This window comes from Mastigoproctus giganteus, chromosome 1 (genome assembly GCF_048544385.1).
Source record: "Mastigoproctus giganteus isolate SK-2022 chromosome 1, ASM4854438v1, whole genome shotgun sequence".
Lineage (NCBI taxonomy): Eukaryota > Metazoa > Arthropoda > Arachnida > Uropygi > Thelyphonidae > Mastigoproctus > Mastigoproctus giganteus.
Genome location: NC_143575.1, coordinates 362,166 through 378,535, shown reverse-complemented (window position 1 = coordinate 378,535; position 16,370 = coordinate 362,166). Strand labels below are relative to the sequence as shown.

General features: G+C 36.2%; 1 protein-coding gene across 1 annotated transcript in view; it reads left to right on the top strand.

Moving 5' to 3' along the window:
• Nucleotides 1-15,454, top strand: part of LOC150090477 (uncharacterized) — a 90,732-nt gene extending 75,278 nt beyond the window's left edge. Inside the window, exons 4-7 of the mRNA XM_090378068.1 lie at nt 100-2,160; nt 2,278-3,132; nt 3,193-3,663; nt 3,727-15,454. Coding sequence (XP_090234194.1) covers nt 100-2,160; nt 2,278-3,132; nt 3,193-3,663; nt 3,727-13,941 — 13,602 coding nt within the window. The 3' untranslated portion in view covers nt 13,942-15,454. The remainder of the gene's footprint in view (nt 1-99; nt 2,161-2,277; nt 3,133-3,192; nt 3,664-3,726) is intronic.
• Nucleotides 15,455-16,370: the final 916 nt, after the last annotated feature.

Here is a 16,370-nt window from a genome sequence, read left to right as displayed (position 1 = left end):
ATCAAAGAAAAAGAAGAAATTAAAGAAATAGTAGAAGAAATAGAAATTAAAGAAAAAGAAATTAAAGAAATAGTAGAAGAAATAGAAATTAAAGAAGCAGCAGAAGAAGAAATTAAAGAAATGGTAGAAGAAATTAAAGGAACAGTAGAAAAAGAAATAGAAATTAAAGAAACAGCAGAAGAAGAAAAAGAAATTAAAGAAAAAGTGGAAAAAGGAAAAGATGAAGAAAAGGTGAAGGGAGCAAGAGTAGTCGAAGAAACAGTGGAAGGCAAAGTAGAAGTTAAAGAAGTGCGAGAAAAAATAGAAGTTAAAGAAGTGCAAGGAAAAGTAGAAGTTCAAAAAAGGGTGCAAGAAAAAATAGAAATTGAAGAAGAAATGGTGGAAGAAAAAAAAGTAGAAGAAAAAGCAGAAATTGAAGAAAGAGTGGAAGATACAGAAATTGAAGGACAGGAAGATGAAAAAGTAATAGTAGAAATAGACGAAAAAATCGAAGTAACAAAAGAAATTAAAGAAAAGGTAATTGAAAAATTGGAAGAAGAAATTGAAGTTCAAGGAAAGGTGAAAGAAGAAATAAAAGTTGATGAAAAGGTGAAAGAAGGAATAAAAGTTGAAGAAAAGGTGAAAATAGAAAAAATGCAAATTGATGAAAAAATTTCAGAAGAAAAGGTAGAAGTTAAAGAAAAGGAAGAAAAAATAGACGTTAAGGAAAAGGAAGAAAAGATAGAGGTTAAAGAAAAAGTGGAAAGAAAAACTACAGTTGAAGAAACAGTGAAAGAAAAAATAGAATTTGAAAAAATCTCAGAAAAAAAAGAAAAGCTGGAAGAAGAAATAAAAATAGAAGTTAAAGAAGATGAAGGAAAAATATTAAAGGTTAAAGAAGAAAAAGTAGAAGAAAGGGTGAAAGAAGAAAAAGTTGAAAAGGTGTCTGAAGAAAAAGAAGTTGAAGAAAAGGAAAAAGAAAAACTTGAAGTTCTAGAAAAAGTAGTTGAAGAAAAGTTGAAAGAGGAAAAATCAGAAGCTGAAGAAATGGAAGAAGAAAAAGTCAAAATAAGGGAAGAAGTAAAAGAACCTGAAGAAAAGGTAAAAGAAGAAAAAGCTGAAGAAATAGGAGAAAAAGCAATCAAAGTAAAGCTTAAAGAAAAAGAAGAGAAAGAAGTCAAAGTAGAGATTGAAGAGAAAGAAGAAGTCAAAATAAAGGAAGAAGAAAAGGTAGAAGCTGCAGAAAAGGAAGAAAAAGAAATCAGTGAAAAAGGAGAAAAAAAAGAATTTGAAGAAGAGGAAAAAGAAAAAGCAAAAGTTGCAGAAAAGGAAGAAAAAGAAGTAGAAGTTGAATTAAAAAAAGAAAAAGAAGTCCAGGTTGAAGAAAAATTAGAAGTTGAAGAAATGGAAGTAGAAAAAGCCAAAATAAAGGAAGCAAAAGAACCAGAAGAAAAGAAGAAAGAAGAAACAACAGATGTTGAAGAAAAGGTAAAAGAAAAAGTTGAAGAAATGGGAGAAAAAGAAATCAAAGTAAAGCTCAAAGAAAAGGAAGAGAAAGAAGTCAAAGAAGTAAAGGTTGAAGAGAAGAAAGAAGAAAAAGTAGAAGCTGGAGAAATGGAAGGAAAAGTAGTTGAAGAAAAGGGAGAAAAAGTAGAAATTGAAGAAAAGGAAGAAAAAGTAGTTAAAGAAAAGGAAGAAAAAGTAGAAGCTGAAGAAAAGGAAGAAAAAGAAATCAAAATAAATGTTGAAGAGAAGGAAGAAGAAAAAGTTGAAGCTGAAGAAAAGGAAGAAAAAGAAATCAAAATAAAAGTTGAAGAGAAGGAAGAAGAAAAAGTTGAAGCTGAAGAAAAGGAAGAAAAAGAAATCAAAGTAAAGCTCAAAGAAAAGGAAGAGAAAGAAGTCAAAGAAGTAAAGGTTGAAGAGAAGGAAGAAGAAAAATTAGAAGCTGGAGAAATGGAAGGAAAAGTAGTTGAAGAAAAGGGAGAAAAAGTAGAAGTTGAAGAAAAGGAAGAAAAAGTAGAAGCTGAAGAAAAGGAAGAAAAAGAAATCAAAATAAAGGTTGAAGAGAAGGAAGAAGAAAAAGTTGAAGCTGAAGAAAAGGAAGAAAAAGAAATCAAAATAAAGGTTGCAGAGAAGGAAGAAGAAAAAGTTGAACCTGAAGAAAAGGAAGAAAAGGTAGAAGTTGAAGAAAAGGAAGAAAAAGAAGTCAAAATAAAGATTGAACAGAAAGAAGAAGAAAAAGAAGTCAAAATAAAGATTGAACAGAAAGAAGAAGAAAAAGTAGAATTTGAAGAAAAGGCAGAAGTTGAAGAAAAGGAAGAAAAAGAAGTAAGTGAAAAGGAAGAAAAAGAAGTAAGTGAAAAGGAAGAAAAAGAAGTAAGTGAAAAGGAAGAAAAAGAAGAATTTGAAGAAAAGGAAGAAAAGGCAGAGGTTGCAGAAAAGGAAGAAAAAGAAGTAGAAGTTGAATTAAAAGAAGAAAAAGAAAAACTTGAAGATAAGGAAGAAAAAGAATTTGAAGTTGAAGAAAAGGAAGAAATGGAAGAAGAAAAAACCAAAATAAAGGAAGAAGTAAAAGAACCTGAAGAAAAGGCGAAAGAAGAAACAGCAAAAGTTGACGAAAAGGAGAAAGAAGAAACAGCAAAAGTTGAAGAAAAGGAAAAAGAAGAAAAAGTTGAAGAAATGGTAGAAAAAGAAATCAAAGTAAAGCTTAAAGAAAAGGAAGAGAAGGAAGTCAAAGTAAAGGTTGAAGAGAAGGAAGAAGAAAAAGTAGAAGTTGGAGAAATGGAAGAAAAAGTAGAAGTTGCAGAAAAAGAATTTAAAGTAAAGGAAGAAGAAAAATTAGAAGTTGCAGAAGAGGAAGTCAGTGAAAAAGAAGAAAAAGAATTTGAAGAAAAGGAAGAAGAAAAGGCAGAGGTTGCAGAAAAGGAAGAAAAAGAAGTAGAACTTGAAGATAAGGAAGAAAAAGAAGTCGAAGAAAAGGAAGAAAAAGAAGTCAAAGAAAAGGAAGAAAAAGTCAAAAGAAAAGAAGCTGTAAAAGAACCTGAAGAAAAGGAGAAAGAAGAGGCAACAGAAGTTGAAGATAAGGAAGAAAAACAAGTAAAAATTGAAGAAATGGAAGAAAAAGAAGTCAAAATAAAGGAAGAAGAAAAAGAAATTAAAGAAAAAGTAGAAGTGGAAGAAGAAAAAGAAATTAAAGAAAAAGTAGAAGTGGAAGAAGAAAAAGAAATTAAAGAAAAAGTAGAAGTTGAAGAAATGAAAGAAGAAAAAGAAATTAAAGAAAAAGTAGAAGTTGAAGAAATGGAAGAAGAAAAAGAAATTGAAGAAAAGGTTGAAGGAAAAGAACCTGAAACACAGGTTAAAGAAGAGAAAGTTGAAGAAAAGGTGAAAGAAGAGAAAGTTGAAGAAAGGGGGAAAGAAGAAAAAGCAGAAATTAAAGTAAAGGAAGAAGAAAAAGTAGAAGTTGAAGAAATAGAAGAAGAAAAAGAAATTAAAGAAAAAGTAGAAGTTGAAGAAATGGAAGAAGAAAAAGAAATTGAAGTAAAGGTTGAAGGAAAAGAACCTGAAACGCAGCTTAAAGAAGAGAAAGTTGAAGAAAAGATGAAAGAAGAAAAAGCAGAAATTAAAGAAAAGGAAGAAGAAAAAGAAATTAAAGAAAAAGTAGAAATTGAAGAAATGGAAGAAGAAAAAGAAATTAAAGAAAAAGTAGAAGCTGAAGAAAAGGAAACAGAAAAAGAAATTAAAGAAAAAGTAGAAGCTGAAGAAAAGGAAACAGAAAAAGAAATTGAAGAACAGGTTAAAGAAGAAAAAGTGCATGAAGAAAAACTAAAAGTTGAAGAAAAGGTGAAAGGAGAAAAAGCAGAAATTAAAGTAAAGGAAGAAGAAAAAGTAGAAGTGGAAGTGGAAGAAGAAAAAGAAATTAAAGAAAAAGTAGAAGTTGAAGAAATGGAAGAAGAAAAAGAAATTGAAGAAAAGGTTGAAGGAAAAGAACCTGAAACACAGGTTAAAGAAGAGAAAGTTGAAGAAAAGGTGAAAGAAGAAAAAGCAGAAATTAAAGTAAAAGAAGAAGAAAAAGTAGAAGTTGAAGAAATAGAAAAAGAAATTAAAGAAAAAGTAGAAGCTGAAGAAAAGGAAACAGAAAAAGAAATTGAAGAACAGGTTAAAGAAGAAAAAGTGCATGAAGAAAAACTAATAATTGAAAAAAAGGTGAAAGAATATGAAGTAGAAGTCAAAAAACAGGTGGAAGTAAAACAACTAGAAGAAAAGGTGGAAGAAGAAAAAATAGCCATTGAAGAAAAGTCGAAAGAAAAAGCTGAAGAAAAAGAAGAAAAGATGGAAGTAAACGCTGTAGAAAAGGTAGAGATAAAAGTTAAAGATATGATGGAAGAAAAAGAAGTTAAGTTAGTGAAAGAAAAAGGAGTCGAAGAAAAAGTAGAAATAGAAGTGGAAGAAAAGCCTGGAAAAGTAAAAGAAAAGACAGATATAAAAGTGGAAGAAAAGGCAGAAGAAAAAGAAGCAGAAGTTGAGGAAGAAAAAGAAGAAATGGTTGAGGAACAAAAAGAAGTAGAAGAAATTGAAAGAGAAAAAGAAGAGTTTGAAGAAGAAAAAGAAGCGGAAGAGGTTGAGAGGGAAAAATTAGAAGTTCAACGAAAGGTAGAAGAGACACCAGAATTTGAAAAAGTGGAAGGGGAAAAAGAATATGAAGAGAGGACAATGAAAGAAAAAGTAGAAATGAAAGAAGTTGAAACAGTGGATGAAGCAAGAAAGGTGGAAAAAACTACAGAAGCGAAAGAAGTTGAGAAAAGGGCAAAGGAAATTAAAGTTGAAGAATTGAGAGTGGAAGAAGTATTAGAAAGGATAGAAAAAGTTACAGGAGAAAAGTTAGAGCAAAAAGTATCAGAAAAGATAGAGGGAAAATTCATAGAAGAAAAGGTGATAGAAGGAAGAGCAGTTAAAAAAGTACAGGTAGAAAAAGCAGATGTTGAAAAACTGGAAGAAAAAGAAATTGAAAAAGTGGAGGAAGAAAAAGAAATTAAAGAAGTGTTTATGGAAAAAGATGAAAAAAAGGTGGTAAAAGAAAAAGCAGAAGTTGAAAAGGTGGAGGAAGAAAAGGTTGTGGGAAAAAAAGTAATTGCAAGAGTGGAGCAAGAAAAAGTGAAAGTAGAAATTGGAAAAGCGGAGGAAAAGAAGGCGATGGAAGAAAAAGAAACTGGGAAAACTGAAGAAAAGATAGATGAAAAAGATGCTATAAAAAAGAAGGAAGATGAAGAACCAACAGTGAGAGAGGAAAAATTAAAACAGAAGTTAGAGGGAAAAGTTTTAGAGGAAAAGAAAGAAATAAAGGATGTAGAAGAAAAGAAAGTGGAAAAAGTCACAGATGAAAAAATGAAAGCTGTAAAAGTTGAAGAAAAAATCAAGGAAGTAAAAGTGGACCTTGAAGAAAAATCAGATCTAGTTGAAAGAGTGGAAAAAGAAAAAGAAGTTGAAACCGCAGAACAAGAAGCTGAAGACAAGGAAAAAGGAAAAATGGAAGAAAAGTCAGAAGTAAAAATTGTAGAAGAAAAAGAAGTAGAAAAAGCGGTAAAAATACTGACTGAAGAAAAGAAGATTGAAGTCAAAGTTGAAGAAAAAGCAGATGTTGAAAAACTTGAATCAAAAGAAGTAAAGAAAAAGGAGAAGGAAGAAGTAGAGGAAAAAGTTGTGAAGGCGAAAAAAGATGTAAAAGGCGTGGAAGAAATTTTATTGGAAAAAGTTAAAGAGAAAACGATAGAGGTAAAAGTTGAAGAAACGGTGGAGGATGTAGAGCTTGAAAAAATGGTGGAGGAAGAAATAGTGAAAATTCAAAAGATAGAAGAAAAAGCAGAAGTGGAAATAGAAGAGAAAAAAGTTATAGAGGAAGAAGAAGAGAAAAAAGTTATCGAGGAAGAAGAAGAGAAAAAAGTTATACAGGAAGAAGAAGAGAAAAAAGTTACTGAAGAGAAAGAGAAAAAAGTAGAAAAGAAAGAGCCGACAATGGAAGCAGAAGCACAAAGTTTTGAAACGAGAGAAGAAATTCCAGAAGAAAGGAAAATAGAAGAAACAGTAGACGAAAAGAAAACAGAAGATACAGAAAAAAAGAAAGACGTTGTAGAAATAGTGGGAATAGTAGAGATAGTAACAGAGGAACAAAAGACTAAGGAGAAAAAATTCATGGAAGAAACAATACAGAAAGAAATTCCAGAAGAAAAAGAAGTGAAAGAAGTTGCAGAAAAGACAGAAGAAAAAGCTGGAAAGGAAAAAGCAGGGAAAATTGAAGAAAGGATAGAGGATATTAAACTTCAAAAAGAAACATTTAAAGACACAGTTGCAGAAATTGAGGAAAAAGATGAAGAAAAATTTGAAAAAGAAGAGATAAAAGAAGCTGAAGCAGAAAAGCCAAAAGAAAAGGGAAAGAAAATAGAAGAAAAGCCAACAGAAAAGGAAAAGGAAGCAGAAGAAAAAACAAAAGAAAAGACAGAGGAAGCAGAAGAAAAGCCAAAAGTAAAGAAAGTAGAGGAAGAAGAAACAGGAAAGGAAGTCAAAGAAAAAGAAAGAGAAGTCAAAGAGGGTGATGAAAAAGAAAAGAAAGCCAAAGAAACACAAGCAACAGTACAGGATATCAAAGAAAAAGAACACGAAGGTGAAGCAAAAGAAGAAAAGGAGGTTACAGAGAAAATAGAAGAAAAAAAAGAAAAGGAAGTCAAAGAGAAAGTAGAAGAAAAGAAAGTCAAAGAAAAAGGAGTAGAAAAGTTAGCGGAAAAGATTGACAAAAAAGAAGTAATTACAGAAAAACAAGAAGAAATATTAGAGACAGTGGAGGAATTTGAAGATACAGACGAAACAATGGAAATGGAAAAAGTTATTACAATAACAAAATTAAAGGAAGAGACTACAAGAGAAACAGAAAAGAAAATTTCAGGAACGAGAGACAAAGTAAGATCAGTAGAAGAGGCCAAACGAAAAGAAAAATCAGAGAAAAAGGCTGATAGGGATAAAGAACCAGGAGAACCTGATAAAGTTATTGCAAAGGATAGAAAAATTGAAAAAGAAATCAGATTTTCTGAAACAGTTGTAGTCATAGATAGAGAAGCAGAACACGAGGAGAAATTAGATGTAATTAAGATGAAGGAAACAGATATAAAACGAAAAACAGCTGATAAAGAGGAGAAAGAAATTGAATCAAAAGGTGATGAAGTTGGGCATGAAGAAGCGGACATTGATCTTGAAGTTAAGGTAAAAGATGCTACTATGGCAATTGACACAGAAGGAAAAGACATCACACAAAAAGCATCAGAGAAAGATAAAGAAGAAATTAAAGAGAAGAGTGAAAGTGAGAGAGGAATTAGTTCGGACTTTACAATCCATGAAACAAGAGTAAGAGAAGATTCCACAAAGCAAAGGATAGAAATTACCAAAACAGATCATCAGACCACCAAAGATTTAATAATGATAAAACAAAAAGATTTCCAGGAATATGAAATTGAACAAAAGTCAGCAGAAATCAGAAAATTCGAAGAGGAGAGCGAAATTATACATAGAGAAGAAACGACTACAGAAGATGTTACAGTCAGAGAAAGCAGAGAAAAAACTGAAACAGCCATACGCAAAAAGTCTGAAGAAAAACATGCAGAACAAATTCCTCATGAATCTGAAGAGAAAGAAATTGTAACAGAAGAAGATGGAACAAAAATTGTAAGGATCATTCGCAAACGATGGGAAGAAATCCCTGCAGAACAACTTTCTCCCAAATCTGAAGAGAAAGAAATTGTAACAGAAGATGGGAGAAAAATTGTTAGGATAATTCACAAACGGTGGGAAGAAATGCCTGCAGAACAACTTCCTCCCGAATCTGAAGAGGAAGAAATTGTAACAGAAGATGGAAAAAAGATTATACGAATAATTCGAAAACGGTGGGAAGAAATCCCTGCAGAACAACTTCCTCCCGAATCTGAAGAGAAAGAAGTTATAACAGAAGATGGAACAAAAATTGTTAGAATAATTCGAAAACGATGGGAAGAAATCCCTGCAGAACAACTTCCTCCCGAATCTGAAGAGAAAGAAGTTGTAACAGAAGAAGATGGAACAAAAATTGTCAGGATCATTCGAAAACGGTGGGAAGAAATCCCTGCAGAACAACTTCCTCCAGAGTCCGAAGAAAAAGAAATTGTAACAGAAGAAGATGGAACACAAATTGTTAGAATAATTCGAAAACGATGGGAAGAAATCCCTGCAGAACAACTTCCTCCCGAATCTGAAGAGAAAGAAGTTGTGACAGAAGAAGATGGAACAAAAATTGTTAGGATCATTCGAAAACGGTGGGAAGAAATGCCTGCAGAAAAACTTCCTCCCGAATCTGAAGAACAAGAAATTCTAACAGAAGATGGAAAAAAGATTATAAGAATAATTCGAAAACGATGGGAAGAAATCCCTGCAGAACAACTTCCTCCCGAATCTGAAGAGAAAGAAGTTATAACAGAAGAAGATGGAACAAAAATTGTTAGAATAATTAGAAAACGATGGGAAGAAATCCCTGCAGAACAACTTACTCCTGAATCTGAAGAGAAAGAAGTTGTGACAGAAGAAGGTGGAACAAAAATTGTTAGGATCATTCGAAAACGGTGGGAAGAAATCCCTGCAGAACAACTTCCTCCCGAATCTGAAGAACAAGAAATTGTAACAGAAGATGGAAAAAAGATTATAAGAATAATTCGAAAACGACGGGAAGAAATCCCTGCAGAACAACTTCCTCCCGAATCTGAAGAGAAAGAAGTTATAACAGAAGATGGAACAAAAATTGTTAGAATAATTCGAAAACGATGGGAAGAAATCCCTGCAGAACAACTTCCTCCCGAATCTGAAGAGAAAGAAGTTGTGACAGAAGAAGATGGAACAAAAATTGTTAGGATCATTCGAAAACGGTGGGAAGAAATGCCTGCAGAAAAACTTCCTCCCGAATCTGAAGAACAAGAAATTCTAACAGAAGATGGAAAAAAGATTATAAGAATAATTCGAAAACGATGGGAAGAAATCCCTGCAGAACAACTTCCTCCCGAATCTGAAGAGAAAGAAGTTGTGGCAGAAGAAGGTGGAACAAAAATTGTCAGGATCATTCGAAAACGGTGGGAAGAAATCCCTGCAGAACAACTTCCTCCAGAGTCCGAAGAAAAAGAAATTGTAACAGAAGAAGATGGAACACAAATTGTTAGAATAATTCGAAAACGATGGGAAGAAATCCCTGCAGAACAACTTCCTCCCGAATCTGAAGAGAAAGAAGTTGTGACAGAAGAAGATGGAACAAAAATTGTTAGGATCATTCGAAAACGGTGGGAAGAAATGCCTGCAGAACAACTTCCTCCCGAATCTGAAGAGGAAGAAATTGTAACAGAAGATGGAAAAAAGATTATACGAATAATTCGAAAACGGTGGGAAGAAATCCCTGCAGAACAACTTCCTCCAGAGTCCGAAGAAAAAGAAATTGTAACAGAAGAAGATGGAACACAAATTGTTAGAATAATTCGAAAACGATGGGAAGAAATCCCTGCAGAACAACTTCCTCCCGAATCTGAAGAGAAAGAAGTTGTGACAAAAGAAGATGGAACAAAAATTGTTAGGATCATTCGAAAACGGTGGGAAGAAATGCCTGCAGAAAAACTTCCTCCCGAATCTGAAGAACAAGAAATTCTAACAGAAGATGGAAAAAAGATTATAAGAATAATTCGAAAACGATGGGAAGAAATCCCTGCAGAACAACTTCCTCCCGAATCTGAAGAGAAAGAAGTTATAACAGAAGAAGATGGAACAAAAATTGTTAGAATAATTAGAAAACGATGGGAAGAAATCCCTGCAGAACAACTTACTCCTGAATCTGAAGAGAAAGAAGTTGTGACAGAAGAAGGTGGAACAAAAATTGTTAGGATCATTCGAAAACGGTGGGAAGAAATCCCTGCAGAACAACTTCCTCCCGAATCTGAAGAACAAGAAATTGTAACAGAAGATGGAAAAAAGATTATAAGAATAATTCGAAAACGATGGGAAGAAATCCCTGCAGAACAACTTCCTCCCGAATCTGAAGAGAAAGAAGTTATAACAGAAGATGGAACAAAAATTGTTAGAATAATTCGAAAACGGTGGGAAGAAATCCCTGCAGAACAACTTCCTCCCGAATCTGAAGAACAAGAAATTGTAACAGAAGATGGAAAAAAGATTATAAGAATAATTCGAAAACGATGGGAAGAAATCCCTGCAGAACAACTTCCACCCGAATCTGAAGAGAAAGAAGTTATAACAGAAGAAGATGGAACAAAAATTGTTAGAATAATTCGAAAACGATGGGAAGAAATCCCTGCAGAACAACTTCCTCCCGAATCTGAAGAGAAAGAAGTTGTGACAGAAGAAGATGGAACAAAAATTGTTAAGATCATTCGAAAACGGTGGGAAGAAATCCCTGCAGAACAACTTCCTCCCGAATCTGAAGAAAAAGAAGTTGTGACAGAAGAAGATGGAACAAAAATTGTTAGGATCATTCGAAAACGGTGGGAAGAAATCCCTGCAGAACAACTTCCTCCCGAATCTGAAGAACAAGAAATTGTAACAGAAGGTGGAAAAAAAATTATAAGAATAATTCGAAAACGATGGGAAGAAATCCCTGCAGAACAACTTCCTCCCGAATCTGAAGAGAAAGAAGTTGTGACAGAAGAAGATGGAACAAAAATTGTTAGGATCATTCGAAAACGGTGGGAAGAAATCCCTACAGAACAACTTCCCCCCGAATCTGAAGAGAAAGAAGTTGTAACAGAAGAAGATGGAACAAAAATTGTAAGGATCATTCGCAAACGATGGGAAGAAATCCCTGCAGAACAACTTTCTCCCAAATCTGAAGAGAAAGAAATTGTAACAGAAGATGGGAGAAAAATTGTTAGGATCATTCGAAAACGGTGGGAAGAAATCCCAGCAGAACAACTTCCTCCAGAATCTGAAGAGAAAGAAATTGTGACAGAAGAAGATGGAACAAAAATTATAAGAATAATTCGCAAACGGTGGGAAGAAATCCCTGCAGAAGAACTTCCTCCCGAATCTGAAGAGAAAGAAGTTGTGACAGAAGAAGATGGAACAAAAATTGTTAGGATCATTCGAAAACGGTGGGAAGAAATCCCAGCAGAACAGCTTCCTCCAGAATCTGAAGAGAAAGAAATTGTGACAGAAGAAGATGGAACAAAAATTATAAGAATAATTCGCAAACGGTGGGAAGAAATCCCTGCAGAACAACTTCCTCCCGAATCTGAAGAGAAAGAAGTTGTGACAGAAGAAGATGGAACAAAAATTGTTAGGATCATTCGAAAACGGTGGGAAGAAATCCCTACAGAACAACTTCCCCCCGAATCTGAAGAGAAAGAAGTTGTAACAGAAGAAGATGGAACAAAAATTGTAAGGATCATTCGCAAACGATGGGAAGAAATCCCTGCAGAACAACTTTCTCCCAAATCTGAAGAGAAAGAAATTGTAACAGAAGATGGGAGAAAAATTGTTAGGATCATTCGAAAACGGTGGGAAGAAATCCCAGCAGAACAACTTCCTCCAGAATCTGAAGAGAAAGAAATTGTGACAGAAGAAGATGGAACAAAAATTATAAGAATAATTCGCAAACGGTGGGAAGAAATCCCTGCAGAAGAACTTCCTCCCGAATCTGAAGAGAAAGAAGTTGTGACAGAAGAAGATGGAACAAAAATTGTTAGGATCATTCGAAAACGGTGGGAAGAAATCCCAGCAGAACAGCTTCCTCCAGAATCTGAAGAGAAAGAAATTGTGACAGAAGAAGATGGAACAAAAATTATAAGAATAATTCGCAAACGGTGGGAAGAAATCCCTGCAGAACAACTTCCTCCCGAATCTGAAGAGAAAGAAGTTGTGACAGAAGAAGATGGAACAAAAATTGTTAGGATCATTCGAAAACGGTGGGAAGAAATGCCTGCAGAAAAACTTCCTCCCGAATCTGAAGAACAAGAAATTGTAACAGAAGATGGAAAAAAGATTATAAGAATAATTCGAAAACGGTGGGAAGAAATCCCAGCAGAACAGCTTCCTCCAGAATCTGAAGAGAAAGAAATTGTGACAGAAGAAGATGGAAAAAAAATCATAAGAATAATTCGAAAACGGTGGGAAGAAATTCCTGCGGAACAACTTCCTCCTGAATCCGAAGAGAAAGAAGTAACAGAAGAAGATGGAAGAAAAATTGTTAGGATCATTCGCAAACGGTGGGAAGAAATCCCAGCAGAACAACTTCCTCCTGAGTCTGAAGAAAAAGAAATTATAACAGAAGAAGAAGGTGGAAGAAAAATTGTTAGGATCATTCGGAAACAGTGGGAAGAAGTCCCAGTAGAACAACTTGTTAAACAAGAAAACGGTGGAATTTCTAGTGAAAGTATCACGCAAGGGGAACACTTAATAACCAAAGAAGGTTTCTCGACAACAGGAATACCAATTTCAGACCATTCTGATTCAGTCAGTAGTGAACACCCCGGTTCTTCTAGTGTAGTTTACAGGAGAATTGTACATCCTGATGGTGCCATCCATTCTGAGCAAACAGAATTTGCCACCGAAGAGGAATTTCTCAATAAGATGTTAAATGAAATACGAGAGAAACAAGGAAAAGAATCTATTATAAGTGTAATCAGAAAAGGGGAAGCGACTTACTCTTCGTCTGGAGAGCAGACTAAAATGGACACGGAAACCGATTCCACTAGTGAAAAGAGTAGCACCTTAACAAAGACTACAGTTTATTCTCAGAGAAGCTGTCTGGACCAGCATGAAAAGCCTGGGCCATCTATCTCAGAAACACCTGCGAGGAAAGACGAGTTGAGTACTGACATACAATCAAGTGTTGGCGATTTTACTCTCACTGAAGGAGACCATGAAGTGGCCGTGTGTGAAGGAACAATTTCCACAGAAGACGTTGCAGTTCGTGGACCAGAAAGTCGTGAAGTGATCTATGTCACTAAGTACCCCACTGATCCACATATCAAACTGCCGTCTACTGATGAAAGGAAACTACCGTCAAGTGCGGAAGGAAGTCCACCTTCTGCTGTTGATGTCACGAGCGTCACCACAGAAACACGGATGTACTCTAAAGACCAAGGAGAGATTGTGGAGATGACATCAACTGTTTACAGGACGTACGAATCTGTGTTGTCAAGTGAGCAGTATGTTGAACTAAAACCTGCAGCAGAGCAAGATGAACCAAGTGTCTCTGTGGAAGTGAGCAAACACGTCAGCTCTGCACATCACATGGATGATCCTCGTTCGTCCTCAAGTGATAAATCCTCAGAAGGTAAAGAGGGTGAGGAAAAAGTCTTCCACTTGGAAGAATGGGGTAAGCCAATGGGTCTTCCATCCCCTCCAGAACCCGCAGACATTGAACTGAAACGGAGAGATAACCCTAGTCACGTCAGTTTGAAAGGAAGGAGTTCAAAGCACACTGGCACAAAGACAACCAGGAATCCCCCAGGAAAAACCGGCCTTTCCGATGTCCACATGTCGCCTACAAAATCCGTGTCATCACAGGCCATGCCTGCTCCTCCCGCTGGTGCAGGTGGCTGTAACGTGGAGCCCGTTTATGTTGATTTAACTTACATCCCTCACCATGGTGACTCCCAGTACTGCGACATCGAGTTCTTCCGTCGTGTGAGGGCGAGGTATTACGTCGTCAGTGGCTCCAGTCCAAGTAAAGAAGTGCTGAATGCCTTAATCCAGGCAAAGAAGGAGTGGGAAGAGAAGGAAGCGGAAGTGACTGTCATTCCAACATACGAAACGGACAGCCTCGGTTACTGGATGTCTGTGAATCAGGACACTCTTGCTCAGTACAACATCGACGTGGCTCCTTCCGCCAGCCGGTGCACGATTAACCTCCAGGACCACGAGACGAGCTGCGCAGCATATCGTGTAGAGTTCTAAGACTTCAACGCGTGAACAGTTCGCGTGGTTTCAACGATGATTTGGGTCCAAAGGCATCTGTTGCTAAAGACTGCTGCTGCTGCTGATCGCAGCAGATGCTAGGGGGTAGTGGAAGTGAGCAGGGATGCCACTTCCCGTGGGTTGAGTGAGAGATGAACTATCGAACATTTAGAGCGTGTAGTGTCTTCAGGGATTGCATCTCAAGGTGGTTCTTTAGGATTCCAGCTACAGTATCATCTTCCTTACGGTAATGCTGTCTTTTAGTGCCTCAAGCTAAAAGTGATAAGGGAGGGGGGGGTGTCGGGTGGGACAATATCAGTAGTTTTGTTAATTTTACTCAGGAACGATGGGAACACTTGTTATATAAATACAGAAGGCTAGTGCGATGTGATCTATCCCCGCCATAAGTTCCTGTCTTTGACCAAGCCATGATCCTTTCCGTGCTTTGCAGAAGAGGAAGTGCCAAGAGTGCTTGATAGTGCGAGGACGCACTGGTTGTCTAAGATACGTTTTATTTTGCTAATAGTAGTTACCACATCAGAACTGATAAACACTGCTCTTAATTTCGTTACTTCTAAAATTCATTTTGCGTTCATTGTCTCACACAACAGTGGTAGGTTTATCTTATTTAATTGTCTCAGGAGGTAAAAAATATAAAATGATACTTTCTTCTTTTCATTAAAACGCTAATTTCGTCGCCAAAACATGCAAGTGATGAACATTGAGGCACTGCAAAAGAAAAACTTTTTTTCGCCATTTCCAAAGCTGCCAGAGCAGTCCCTTCCAAGCAGTTTTCCCCCCACGTGTTTCTGGATGACACTTCACGTGCGGTGAAATTTTGTTCCGACCCTTCTCACTCGGACTGCCACACGAACTGCCGTTTTCCAAATACTGTTGTTAGCAACTGTTTGCGTTTTCAAGAAGATTCACATCGATAGAACAACTGATATTGGTACAACCACAATTCCTATAATTAATTACGAGAAAACTGTCCCTCGATACGCAATTTGTTAAAATTATCTTCGGCCTCTTTTGACGCTTACACAATAACTGCACTTGGGGACACTCCTGGGGTCATGCTAGCAAATGCAGGAGGAGGTAACTCTTGGCTCTTTCACTAAAATAACTAAGGCAGACAATCAAAATCAACAGCAGCTAGATAAAAGTCCCCTCGACGATACTTTGCTTAAAATTTCTGCACTGGAACAAATTTTTCCAATAGCGTTAGTGTTCAGGTTCTAGAAAGAACTTAACGTTCTGCTTCGGAGGAATACAGTTGACGACTAACAGCGAGTCTGTCGACAGTTGCTTGGTTTGGTCCTACAGCGCTGCTCTCCAATCTCGATGCCGCATCACGTGTCTCATTTGTTAGAGTAACGTTTCATTTATCAAAACACTCTTTACGTGTTACTTTCTTTCATTCCTAGGGTTAAATAAGCCCGTATACTTCCAAACGCTTTTATTAAACCATGTACCTCACCTACACTTTGTTAATAAAGAAATGCTTGTTGCGTCTGTGTCTTTTTTCTTTGTCAAACGAGACACGAACACGATTCCTTCATTTGGCCCTTCCACAGAAATGTTGTCGTTGTTTTAAGAACATCAGCGATTAAAGCCATATCTGTAAATTGTGTTCTGCGGTCGATTTTCTGTTTGCCGAACGAAAAACCGGAGTTTCCGAGAGAAAAAACCACGCTACCCTCGCCCGAGACCGACTTAGTCAGCCACGTTGCGAAAAAGGCCCGTGAAAATTGCGCACATCATCGACGGGACTCGAACTCAGGTCCTTTCCACCCGGCGTGGGGAGGATGACGATTCTGCCAACTTTCATTTTCTGACCCACGCGGGCCAGAAAAATTACAAATATTTTTCGAACTCTTATGTGTTCCTCACTGGTCTTCTTTCTCAGTTATGCCGAATATATTCTGCTCGTCATATTCATTTGTCATTTTCTTTGTAGTCGAGACTCTGAATTTCATTGCCATCTGCAAGTTTTGTTCCAGCTGATCCTGATTTTGATATTGATTGCTGCACATTTTTCTATTCCAAAGAAGCCCCGTCCTCAAATGGGAAATTTTCCAGCTTGCTTCGATTTTTTTTCGTATTTTCGATAATGGTGTCATAGCGATTATGAAAAGGAGGTCACGCGGTATAAAGGGCTGGTAACGGTCCTCCCCATTGACTCTCCCCAGTGTGTTCTATCCTTTCGTTGCTGCTAATAAGAATTTTCTGACTCGCAGCTTATTCTATGAACTTTTAAAGATTTTTCTATCCACCGATGTATGGAGGAATCGAAGCTACTGCACGTGCAAATTTGTTTTTTTTCTTTGGTATTATTTTATCAATCAGCAATTGAGCTTTTATTTCGCGAGAATTTCAACAATTTCCTCTCTTAAGTGCATCAGCAATTACTCCAGTTAACAATTTTA